Source organism: Rhincodon typus, unplaced genomic scaffold (genome assembly GCF_021869965.1).
Source record: "Rhincodon typus isolate 14 unplaced genomic scaffold, sRhiTyp1.1 hic_rhity00001914, whole genome shotgun sequence".
In the NCBI taxonomy this organism is placed as follows: domain Eukaryota; kingdom Metazoa; phylum Chordata; class Chondrichthyes; order Orectolobiformes; family Rhincodontidae; genus Rhincodon; species Rhincodon typus.
The window spans coordinates 2565-16273 of record NW_025967552.1 but is presented as its reverse complement, the minus strand read 5'-3'; the positions used below and the strand labels follow the sequence as shown (position 1 = coordinate 16273).

Here is a 13709-nt window from a genome sequence, read left to right as displayed (position 1 = left end):
CTTCATTACTTTTCCTTTATTTTTGTGATATAGCTGATAGTGAGACGGCAGTGTTTATTGTCTATCCCTTGTTACTCTAAGAATATTAAGAATGACGTCCATTTCCACACAGCATGCACCTTTGTGCCCAATGAGTTTAATGACTGTTTGTACTTTGAGAGAATGCTCATACTTGGTAACCTATTAGTCTCCTATGTATATACAAACTCGGGAGCAAAAGTTAATGATTGACTGACTATATTTAAATTGTTTTGAAAAAAATTCTTTCATGGCATGTAAGTATCATTTGCAGCATAAGTATTTGTTGCCCAGATCTAATTGCCTTGAAATCCAGGTTTTTGACCCAGTGCCAGTGAAGGACCAATGAACTATATTTTCAAGTCAGGATGGTCTGTGATGTTTTATGTGCCAGCCAAAGTAAAATACCTGTAACATGTTTTTATTAAAATAGAATTGTTGAATTAAGCCATTAGAATTTATAACTGCTTTTCTTTCAGTCAACATTTTTGTTACTAAGTTGGTGTTGTGTAGGAATGAAATTATTCTTGTAGAACAAGGTCATTTTAATCAACTTTTTCTTTCCAAAGGTATCCAACAAGTGTTCAGCCTTTTTTGTGCTGTGCTCACAGAAAATAAGGTTCTTTTTCATTCAACTAGTTATCAAAGACTCAGTGAAGCATCCAGAGCACTAGAGTCTTTAATATTTCCTCTAAAATATAGGTGAGACTTTTGTTCTTACAGTACTGTTTAATAACTTAAAGAAATAGTATAATGTTCTCCTCCTTCTTGATTATTTAGATATTATTGAGATATTTATTATTATTGAGATACCTATATAGATTTTAAAGCTTTCTATAGTAATTGTGTTCTTCAGTACACCAACCATTAGTATGTGTGGTCAATAGTTTATGGATTAATTTTCAGGCTAATCCAAAAGTTATGCAAGCACTAATAACCCAACTAGCAGATAAAGATAAAATTTAGGTTATAGTAAAAATTAGTGAAATGGAAGCAGAGATTATGTTCTGACATTATGGAATGCAACATTCAGTCTGAAAGGCTATAAAATGCCTAATCCAAAGTGGAATTGCTGTTCCTTGAACTTAGTTTAACCTTGATTATTATTCTTTAGACATTTGCACTATCTCTGGACGTCTTTGTTTTGTCCCATTACCCACCCTTCTTTAGCCTTGCACGAACATTTATTTCACCTGACTTCAACCTTATCAAAATCTTTGCCTTTAGTTCTTTCTCCTCCTTTCACTCCCTACTTGTTTTAACCTGTTAGTGCTTATTACTTTTTCTACTTATGGTGCAAATAAACAACTTGAAAAGTAAACTGTTCCTGACTCCACCGATACTGCCAAAATTGCAATTTCCAGCTGAAAGAACTATGGATGCTGTAAATCAGGAACAAAAACAGAAGTTGCTGGAAATGCCCAGCAGGTCTGGCAGCATCTGTGAAGAAAAATCAGACCCTTCCTCAGAACTGTTTTGTTGCTATTTCCAACATTACTTAATTTCAGATTTCAATATCACAATACTTTGCTTTTACTTAATTTAGATTATTGCATGATTTACAGGCACTGTGACTTTACATTAACTGAGAGCTATTCCAAAGGCATCGAACATGGGAAACCGACTGCATGAATTCATGCTAACAAGCTTACAGACTGCTTTGAAGTTATTGTCCTCAATCTGTTCTCCAGAGTTAGTGCAGAACTTTATTGCCACTGATGGTACCAGTGCCAATATGAAGTGTTATATTCCACGTGAAGTCTGACTACTTTTTATAAAAAAGAAATCCCCACAATGTCAACAGAAAGAAACTTAATGGTCAACAGTTCACTTACTTCGTTGTAACAAAGAAACTAAAATCAATATGATTCAGACACTAAATGACAGGTGAAGAATATTTCAAGTAAAATGTCAAATTACATGTTAAATAGTCATTACACAAAAATACAATTGACTTATTTACCTAACCCTAAGTGTTGCTTGCTGCTCAAATGTGACAGAATGTGCAATCTCTCTGTCTTTTTCATTTGGTTTCTCATGCATGGGTCTCTCTAATTTGCCTGTGTAACTTTCACTGGCAGCCAAAGGGTGCACAATGTAGAACCTTCCTAGCCAAGACTGCAGAGACACCCTTTTCTGATCTCTTTGAACAGTGCAGCAAAATTGAAATAGCAGAATTAGTTCTGTCCAGTCCCCAATCCCTGGACTCTGTCTTTGGTTTTCTGTCTTCTTATTGCATACATTGCTTCTTGTAAAAAAAAATCTCCACTGGTCCCTTCAACTACAGATTCTGTTCTGCACACAGTTATCTGTATTTCTGGGTTTTTATAGCCAGTTGTAAATCTGTCTCCCATTTAGATGTCGAATTACCCTTTGCTTTTTAATTTTCTTTACCATTGCAACATTAAGTCAAGTGGACATTTCTCAGAATTCTAATGACCTTGTACTAAGACAAACTAATTGTCCACCTTTTCAGAATTATTCTAGTTTTCTCAAAATATGAAAGAAAATCTGCTGTTTCATTGTCAGATTTGGAGTAGTTTTGTTAGTTTATTTTAATTACATACTTGTGGGATTTGGGCATCGCTGGCTGGCCAGCATTTATTGCCTATCACCAGCTGCCCTTGAGAAGGTTGTGATGAGCTGCCTTCTTGAATCATTGCAGCCCATGTGCTGTAGATTGACCCATAATGCCCTCAGGGAGGGATTTCCAGGATTTTGACCCAGTGACAGTGAAGGGATGATATATTTATTTTATGCCCATTAGGAGCAGATTGGTTATTTCCTAAATTAATTTCACATAGAACTTTTTTCAGTGAGTAGAGATTAAAATCATTCATTGCATCATTATGATCAGAAGAAGTGTATCCACCACATTGTGCCATTCAGCCATCACTGGTTGGATTTGAGTGAAAACCATCATTTGTCAATCATGAAGAGATAATAGTTTTGAATTTGTTCAGTGCTTTAATCATTGCTTTGTTTGCTGCCAGGTAGTTAAGTTTGGAGGTGCATAATGTTTTTAATTCTGTGTTTTGGTTCTGGTAACCTGAGGTCCTGTTTGGGAGAGGCATGTTTCATTGACAGCCAGGGCTGGATTCATACATAAAGATCTGTTGCTGAACTGCTGGAGATACTTTGTTTTATCTTTGTAAAATATCTTGTGTGGGAAGTTTGTTTTTTGTAGTGACCAATAATCAAGTTGGATAAAAAAAAACACATTCTATAACACTTCTGCCAGATACCCATTGACTAATAAATTCCTGTGAGTCCAGTTACTATTAAGGTAGATACATAAGCCAAACAATTTACAGTCAGTAAGGATCTGTAAAGAATAAGTGAAGTAAATGACCAAGTAAATAGTTGAGGCAGAGATGCTGCTAATAAGAAAAATAATCTTGATCTTCCTTTAGTTGCATGGGATCATTTAAATCTTCCTGAACTGATAGACAAGCTTTACTTCATACTTTATTTGACAGATGTGACCTCCCAAAATGTAAATTGCATTATCATCAGTAGAGAATGAGTATTAATGCACATTAAATACTCAAGTCTTAGAGTGGGGTTTGGATGCAAATTTCTGAATCAAAGGAAATAATGTTCCAGCTGAAGCAATAAACATTAAATCAGTCAATCTTTGAATAGCACGTGATATCCAGAGGAGGTTTTAATTTTACAGGTACTGATGGGTTGTTATAACATAAGACAAATTTCGTTTGTTTATTTTCAGTATTCATATATAAGATGCTGAAGTTGTTTCATTGCGTTTGAGTTTCAAAATAATACAGATCATTTTTTGGTTCTGCTAAATGATTAAACAAATAATGTCAATTCCTTTGTTTGTTTTAACTGATGATTAAATATGAAAAAACTCCGCTAAAACAAGTCTTTGATTTTATAGATAGTAAGAACTGCCAATGCTGGAGTCCGAGATAACACACTGTGGAGCTGGAGGAGCACCGCGGGCCAGGCAGCATCAGAACATAGAACATAGAACATAGAACAGTACAGCACAGTACAGGCCCTTCGGCCCACGATGTTGTGCCGAACTTTTACCCTAAACCTAAGGTCTATCTAACCTCCACCCCTACCTTATACTATCATCCATATGCCTATTTAATAGCTCCTTAAACGCCCCTAATGAGGCCGACTCCACTACCCTCTCCGGCAATGCATTCCACGCCCCTACCGCTCTCTGAGTAAAAAACCGACCTCTGACGTCTGCCCTATATATACCTCCACTCACTTTAAAACTATGCCCCCTCGTAATAGCTACCTCTACCCTAGGAAAAAGTCTTTGGTTGTCCACTTTATCTATACCTCTGATCATTTTGTACACCTCTATCGAGTCACCTCTCATCCTTTGTCATTCTAAAGAGAAAAGCCCTAGCTCTCTCAACCTTTCCTCGTAAGACCTTCCCGCCATTCCAGAGGAGCAGGAAAGTTGATGTTTCGGGTCGGGACCCTTCTTCAGAAATGCCCCATTTCTGAAGAAGAGTCCCAACCCAAAACATCAACTTTCCTGCTCCTCTGATGCTGCCTGGCCCGCGGTGCTCCTCCAGCTCCACTCTTCGATTTTAGCATTGTTTAATCAGTGAATTTACGAAGAAGCTGCATTGCATTTGAGTTTGCATTTTCGAAATGTTATTTATTAAAGATTTGTCTACATAGAGAACAGCCTAAACATGGTGGGGGTAAAGGATACTAATTGAAAGTGCAGTAAGGAAAAAATTGTGACTGGAATTTTGTTTTTGTTTCTGTATGAGGAGATTTATGCTGCCAACTCTCTCTCTCCCTAGTTACCCTTACATTCCAATTCTCCCTGCACAACTGTTGGAAGTGCTAAGCTCACCGACTCCATTTATCATTGGTGTACACTCCGTGTTCCAAAGTGAAATTAATGACCTGGTATGTTGCAGCCCTTTTAGCTGTTTATTCAGAAGACAATTCTGGATTTTGACTGTTTTTTTCACACAGCATCATATGTATGTTATTATCATAAAGTGTTACAGGGTTCTTCTCCTATAAGGTGATAATTGTGTTCTTGTGTGTCCTTGCACTGTCGAAAATCGTGTAATTGGGAGATTGCTATAGAAAATTGCTGTACCTGTACAGCAGAAAGTTCGCGTTAACCAAAGTGTCCACTATTCATCAATCGCATTGCAATCAATTAATGTTAACGAAACATGTGTTATAGCAAAACTACCTGTATATTCTTCAGAATTATGTACTGATTTGCAAGCAAATCATTTACTTAGTGATAGCAAAAACTGCGATGCTGGAGACGGAGTCAATACAGTGTGGAGCTGGAGGAACACAGCAGGTCAGGCAGCATCAGAAAGCCGACCTGATGAAGGGAGTACACCCGAAACATCGACTTTATTGCTCCTCTGATGCTGCCTGACCTGCTGTGTTCCCCCAGCTCCACAAATCATTTACTTAAGTTGCTTTTGTACTTCAAGATGTGTGAAACTTTTGAGATTAACTGCCTTGAGTCACATCAGAAAGCTTTTTGTTAAATAAGGAACATGAGCATTTGTAGGAGAGGTTTTAGCTTTCTGTGACATTTTTCTTTGCTTCAGTGTACTCCAAAAGGAGTTGGCTCGGAGTAGCAATTGATTAAAATTGTAAAGGCATTGTTCTTTAATCACGGTGATACAGTTCCTCTGGAAAGGCCGTTATTGAAAATAAAGCATGAATCAGTGCAAATATTTTATCATTGATATATGCATTGATAGACTGAGAACTCAGAGGGTCATAATACAGAGAGTGCTGGATTTAAATGATTCAGAGAGTGAAGAGGAAATGACAGGTGCATTCAGTTGCTCTTGCTTAAACTTTTTCAGCCTTCAGAAATGTTTGTAGTGTAAAAGTTGAACTTTGCTAAAAATTGACAAGAAGTTGAAGGTTTTTACCGTGCGCTCACCAGGATTAGGATGACACCAATTTATATAGCATGAGAAGCAGGTGCTGAATAATTGGTTGCACCATCATTGGCTTGGAGATGCAGCAACAGCATGTTCCGTTGACCATTCAGAGCAGGCAGTTTGCTGGCTGAGTTCAACCAGACCATGCTTGCAAGCCTCAAAATAGTATGTCCACCAATACATATCGTTTTGCTATTGCGAAATCATTTATTAAATAATTCAAACTGTGCTAAGAGTTATACCAGAAACCAGTTTAAGATCATCAGTTGGGCTTGCAGTGTGATGCATTTGCACCTGCTAGAAGCTACGCATATTCTCACACACTGCACTGTTTGAAACAAAAGGAATTTGTAGATACATTGCATCATTTTCGTGAAAAAGGGCCATGGGGTCTGCTCATCTCTGCTGCACTCCCATGGCAGCACCCTGGCCAGACAAGTGTCTACCTGCCTGGTCTGAGAACTAAGGATTGACAGCTGTTCTTACTCCATGTCCCTCCATGCCAAGGATGGCCCAATTCGTGAGAGCATGCTTTTCTTATCCTCCCTTTTCTCAAGTTTGTTTTCCATGTCCTATTCCTGATGAGTGCAAAATGAAAACCTTCAATATCTTTCTCTTTTTAGCAATGTTTAAATGCAGTGATTGCCATCAACCTGCGAGACTGTTACCACTAGGGCTCCAGTCTTTCCAGAGAACTTGTCTTTTTAAATGATAACACACTACTGGCTAGATTAGATGATGATAAGGTCTAATGAAGATGCCGGTAGGCACCAGCGCTGAACTGGATAAGCTGCAGTTGGACTTGAATTTGCTTAAGCAATTCTGACATTTAAATTTGTAACCTTCAAAATCAGAACTCCAATAAAATAAGTTGTTCCTTTAAAACTACTAGATTCCTCCTGTTGGCATAGACGCATTTGTATGAGCAGGAATGCAAAATTAAATGTAAGAGCCTTAACTGAACTGGAGAAATGTTTGGTGTTTTTATGCTGTGGAATGCACCTCCAGAGATAGAGATGGAAACAGGCAATGACAGCATTATTCATTAGGCGGCAGGGAGAACAAAAGAGATTAGACCGCTGCTTGTGTGGGGAATAAACAGCATGTGACTGTTTGGGTTGTCTGGCCTGTTTTAATTTTAGCATACCTATGTGTCTGTGTGATTGTTATTATAGCAGAATTGATTTACAATTTTAATACTACTTTTATTTGTTTCTGAATTTTATTTACCAGTTGGATGTGATCATTGCTGATTTGGATGGTGGTACTGTTAAAATCCCAGAATGCATTCATCTGTCCCAGTTGCCAGAGCCTCTCTTACATCAAACCCAAGCAGCACTTTCTCTTGTAAGTTGAGTTTTCCATAACAATATGATCAGAATTTGAACTTAGCCATATAAATATATGTGTTAAAAATTCCAATTTATTGTTGAGCAAGTTGATGTAATTCTAGTCTAAAGCAGGATCTGTATGGTGGCTACGGGGCACTTACGAGGTTTTCTCCTCTTGGTTAAGGATGTTATACCAACAAATTTGAAATGAGTGCTGATAATTTATTTCTTTACTGGGATTGTTTTAATTATTTCTGTATCAGCTATGCATTCACGCAATGAAAGTGTAACTCCTTGACAGAATTCAATTGAACACCAATTATTTTGTTCATTCAGTCTCCTCATCCCTTTTCCTATCACTTCATTCTCTTTCATCTCATGTCTTCACCTTTAGCACTGCTTTCTAGCTTGGCCTTTAGCCTTTGGTTGCTCTGTGCACCTCTTTTGTTGTAATCCATTACTGTTTTATCCTCCCTCTTTATCTTTGATATTTTTCAGTCCATTCAATGCTAGGCTGATTTTCTTGCCTAAATGCTTGTATTTCTGGCTTCAACAACTGCCTTTTGTTTGCCAGTCCGTCCATTGTATCCACAAGATCTGACAAAGTCATTGCTGATAAAATTTTCTTAGCTATGTGCTGCTGATCTACTGGCCAGTTATCACTGTAGTACAGGAGCTTGATGATGACTTCTGTCTGCCAGAGATCAAAATACATTGTGATGGATAAATTCACCCCAAAAATGACCAAAACGCCTGGGAAAATTCAATCACTGAAGCAAAGTTATTCTGTATATAGAATGGACAGAATCTGTATGGAGTTGCTCTTCCAATTGCAAACAGGTTCTCTCCCATATTTGCTGCTAATAGACTCACTCTTGGTTGCTGTTGACCATATCTGGCCCTTGGGAGTCTGAGGAAGTTGGTAAGGATCGTGGAGTACAAGACGAGGGAGAAAAGAAGGGAGCTGTACTCAGTCTGGTTGAGAAGAAGGGCACTGTACAGGGTGAAGGGATGAAGCTGGGCAAAGTAGGGGACGTTATATTTAGGAGGATGCATACAGTTCTTTGTAGCCGTGAGCTTGAGTTCTGAAGGTTGCATTGTCTACCTGGTACCATGGTTTAAGCTTATTTTTTCAAGGCTGAGAGGAACTTGGAGTGGGTGGGGAGGGATCCAGTTGTCTTCATCCACATTGGTAAGAACAGCATTGGAAGGACTAAAAGGAGGCTCTGCTGAAAGAAATTAAACAGGAAACAAATTAAAAGCATAACCTCCAAAGTATTAATCTTGAGATTATAACCTGAGACACAGGAAAACTGGCACAGGGTAAACAAAGTGAAGGACTTAAATGCATGGCCTAAAGATTAGTTTGGGAGGAATGGGGTTTGGTTGCAGGGCATTGGCACCAGTGCTGGAACGGAAGCAGAATATTCCAGGGGACAGGCTTCAGTTGAACCATGCTGGGAGCAAAGTTGAAACTGTGAAGAAGAATTCAAGCTAAATAGTGGATTGGAGATTGGGAGGGGTGGGGGTGGTGTTCATAATCTTGTAGCCATTACAAAGTCCAGGTTACTCAGAGATCAACTCAGAACTGAATATACAGAGATAAGTATTTTTCCGAAGAACAGGTTATAAGGAAGGGTAGGCACCTTTGTTAATACAAAATGGAATACTTACAACAGCAAGAAATTATCTTGGATCAGAAAATGTAAAATCTGTACAGATGGTGAGAAGACATTACAAGAGGAAAATGACACTAAAGACCCCCTAACGAGCTATATTGTAGGGTTTGGAATAAATCAGGAGATTAATGAGAGGATGTATAAAAGGCAGTACACTTAATCATATCCACGTTAATCCTCATGTTGATTGGGAAAATCAAATTAACAGAAATAGCCATAAGGAAGAATCCGTGGAATGTATGCAGGGCGAAAACAATATGTTGTGGAACCAACCAAGGATGAGGCTAATTTGGATCTGGTAATGTGTAAAGAAGCCTATTTAATAAATGATCTCGGTAAAATATCCCCTAGGAAACAGTGACCATAACATGATAGATTTAGCATTCAATTTCAGAATGAAAACTTGGGTCAGAAACATTTATGATACTTAAGTAACGGTAATTACAAAAGAACGAAGTTGGATTCACTGCAGTGAACTGGGAGAAGAGTTTTGTAGAAAAATGGTTGAGGAGCAATGGCAGATGAATAGTGAAACAGCTTGTGACTCACAACAAAGATATATCCAAGTGAGGAAGAAGGATTCTAGGGAGGGGATTACCATGATTAACTGGGGAAGTTAAAGACCATATCATATTGAAAGAAGAAACATTGTGGCAAAGATTAATGGTCAGCCAGTGGATTGGGAAAATTGTGGAAATCGGCAAAAGAGGGCCAACAAAATCAAGGTAGAAAATAAACTTCAGGGTAAACTAGCAAGTAATATCAAATGGATAGTAAGAGCTACCTTTAAATATATAAAAAAGAAATGAGAGATCGAAGTGAACGTTGACCCCTTAGAGAATGAGGCTTGGGAAATAATAGTGGGGACCTTGGAAATGGCAGAAGAATTGAATGAGTACTTTGTACAATCTCCGTGGTAGAAGACACAAATAGCATTCCAAAAATATTAAGTAAGGGGCCAACATGGGAGAAGAAATAAATACAATAATTACTACTAGAGAAAAAGTACTAGAGAATCTAATGTGGCTAAAGGCTGATAAGTCCCTGGACCTGATGGGATCCATCCTATGGTATTAAATGAAGAATCTGCAGAGGTAGTGGATGCACTGATAGTAATTTTCCAAGAATCCTTATATCCTGGAAATGTGCCAGAATAAGCTGCATACGGTCAGAAAGGAGAGATCACACCCAGGCTGAGACATAGCCCAAATGAGGATATAGCTTAGGGAATTTGGTGCAGAGGGAAAGAGGTTGAGCTTGACTAACAGATTTGAGATTCTTGTTCCCTGTGTGAATGAGTGCAGGGGCTATATACAGAGGATGAGCAAACCGACCACATAATGTGGTATAGGGAGTCATTCAAGAGAAAAGCGAATGCGGTTGTAATCGGGGCTAGAATGGTCAGGGGAATAGACACTGTCCTCTGTGGCTAGGATCGAGAGTCCTACAGACTGTGTTGCCTGGGTTCAGGATATCTCATCCGGGCTGCAGAAGTGCTTGGAGTGAGAGGGGGAAGATCCAGTTGTAGTGGTTGTAGGTACCAGCAATATTGGTACAAGCAGTTTTGCTGAGGGAACATGAGCAGCTAGTAGCTAAATTTAAAAAGCAGAATCAGGAAAGGTATTATGATCTGAGCCATGAGTTAATTGGCACAGGGTCAACAAGATCAAAGAGGTAAACGCCTTGCTGAAAGATTGGTGTTGGAGAAATGGGTTTGAATTCATGGGACTTTGGCACCAGTACTGAGGAAGGAGGGAGTTGTTTCAATGGGACAGGCTCCACCTGAATTGTGCTGGGACCAGAGTCTTTGTGAATCACATAGGGCTGTGGATAGGGATTTAAAATAAGTAGTAGGGTCGTGTGTTCAGTTGCATGGAAAAAGTTAAAGGGGAGGAGGGCTCAGCAGAGGCGATTAAAGTTTCAAGACCAAGTAATAGGACAGAGAGGATGGCTAGCCTCAGGAATCTAACTCCAGGTACAACAGACAAGGGGCAGTTATGTGAAGGAGGGTGGTCAATGCAGACCTGAGGATGCTGTACTTAAATGCATGCAGTATAGGTAGTTCTCCTGTAATGCAATAGTTGCATTCTTGTGTGACCTCGCGCTATAGAAGATTGCATTATTAGGGAAATCGCTATACTTGTACAGCAGAAAGTTTGCGTTATCCAGTGTCCACTATTCATCAATCGCATTACGGCCAATTCACGTTAACGAAACATGCATTATAACAGGACTGCTTGTATATGTAACGAGGTAAATGAGCTTGTAGCATAGATTGAAATTGGCAGGTACAATGTTGCGGGTATCACAGATATATAGCTGTAAGAGGATCAGGGCTGAGGATTAAATATCCATGGATATGCATCCTTTGAAAGGACAGGCAAATGGGTAGAGGGGCTGATGTTGCCCTGTTCGAAAGAAATGAAATAAAATCTAAAACAAGTGATATAGAGTTGGAAGGTGTAGAATCTACACGGGTAGAGTTGACAAATCACAAAGGGAAAAAGAACTTGAATGGAGTTATGGTCAAGTCTTCTAGCACTAGTCAGGATGTGGGGCAGAAAATGAATCAGAAGACTGAAAAGGCATTTAAGAAAGGCACGAGTGCAATAATCATGGGGAACTTCGAGTCATAGAGGTCCGTAGCATGGAAAACAGGCCCTTTGGCCCAAGTTGTCCAGTTTTCACAATTTACGCTGGTCCCATTTGCCTGTGTTTGGTCCACATCCCTCCATACCCATCACATTCCATGTACCTGTCTAAATGTTCCTTAAATGACAAAATTATATTCACTTTCACCACTACCTCTCGCAGCCCGTTCCAGACACTCACTAACCTCTGTATGGAAAAATTGCCCCTTTGGACCCTTTCGTGTATCTCTCCCCTCTCTCCTTAAAGCTATGTCTTCTAGTTTTTGACTCCCCCACCTGGGGGTAAAAGTGTCGGCTATCTATCTTATGTATGCCTCTCGTGATTTTATAGACCTCTGCAAGGTCTCACTCTCCTACACTCCAGGGGGAAAAATACTCCCAGCCTATCCAACATCTCCGTATAACTCGAACTGTCCAGTCCAGGTAGCATCCTAGAAAATCTTCTCTACACTGTTCCTAGTTTAATAATATCCTTTCTACAGTAGGGCGACCAGAACTGTACACACTACTTCAAATGTGGCCTCACCAACATCTTGTATAGCCACAACTAGGCATACCAGCTCCAAGACTCAATGCTCTGACTGATGAAAGCAAGCATGCCGAAAGCTGCCTTCACCTCCCTGCCTACCTATGACTCCATTTTCAAGGAGCTATGAACCTGTACCGTTAGATCTCTTTGTTCTATAACATTACCCATTATCCTGCTGTTGACTGTGTAAGTCCTGCCCTGGTTTGCCTTACCAAAATGCAACACCTTGCATTTATCTAAATTAAAATCCATCTTTGTACAACAAATCAAAATTAGCTCTACATTTAGTAGGTAGAAACTTCTTGTCTGTATAGCAATTAATTTGAAGCTGAATGGACGATTGCTTGTTAAAATTATGTAGCAGTAACTTGAACTGAATGCACTTATATTTTCATAGGTAATTCATCCAGACCTAGAAGTAGCTGATTATGCTTTTCCTCCTGCTCGTACAGCTCCTTCTAACCTAAGATTGTTGGTGAGTAGCAGTGAATGATTCCATTTATCTTTACTTCTATGACTAGATATTAATTACAGTACTTTTGTTGTAAAGTTTTAATAGTGTTTATTTTTCCTTTATAGGATAAGGAAGTCAGGGCAGTATTCCTTAGATTGTTTGCACAGCTCTTCCAAGGATATAGATCATGCTTGCAACTGATTCGAATCCATCCTGAACCTGTAATCCACTTTCACAAGTTAAGTACAAATGATAATTTACAAAGTTTTGAAATTATGCAACCCTATTTAATGTTTGTAACTGCTGACATTTGGATGGAAGTTAATGAGTAGTAAGGTGTCAGTTCACTCAGTTTTATTGTGATGTGTTATTCTTGCATTGATAGGCTAAAATGTGTTGTTCAATCATTCTGGTCTGAGAAACGTATGGAACAAGTCTGAAAGAAGAGACGAAGAACTATTTTCTAACTGCTGGGTCTCCTCCATTCAGTGTAGAAGTTTGGATCTGCTGTGTAAGGGCAGTTTTACTGTTTGTCGTGCCTCTGACAAGCTAACAGGTTATGCAGCTGAGAGTATTTTCTTTTCTCAGTGCTAGTCAAAGTGTCTCTTAACAAATGGATTAGTGGTAACTGTAGTTGGGTAGACATAAGTAGTTTAATTCTTTCTGGAGGAATATATTTACTTGATGAAACAACAATAGTGTTTAGACTTTAGTTTTCTTGCGTTACAAGAATTACCATTATTTTTTGCAGTTTTTCAAACTGTCGTGCTCAGGAACTTGATCATCCTTGAGTAATCATTTTATTACAGCCGCTCATAGGACAATAAGATCAGCAATGGAATTCCGTAACTGAATAATTACTTCCCGTCAGTCTTCACGGTGGAAGACGTGAGTAATCTCCCAAAAATTGAAGAGTGTCAGGGGGCAGAGCTGAGTATGGTGGCCATCACCAAGGAAAAGGTACTAGTAAAACTGATTGACCTGAAGGTGGATAAATTACCTGGACCAGATGGACTACACCCCAAAGTTCTAAAGGAGATAGCTGAAGAGATAGTGGAAGCGTTATTGGTGATCTTTCAGGAATCGCTAGAGTCAGGGAGGGTCCCAGAGGACTAGAAAA

At 39.0% G+C, this 13709-nt stretch overlaps 1 protein-coding gene across 1 annotated transcript; it reads left to right on the top strand.

Annotated features, from left to right (window-relative positions):
- Positions 1–587: 587 nt before the first annotated feature.
- On the top strand, positions 588–12832 carry LOC109912373 (myotubularin-related protein 13-like; the record flags this gene model as incomplete). Its single annotated transcript, XM_048592847.1, has 5 exons — positions 588–720; positions 4818–4926; positions 7179–7292; positions 12533–12610; positions 12715–12832. Coding segments are annotated over 5 exons (552 nt in total), but the record flags the coding sequence as incomplete, so codon positions are not given.
- Positions 12833–13709: the final 877 nt, after the last annotated feature.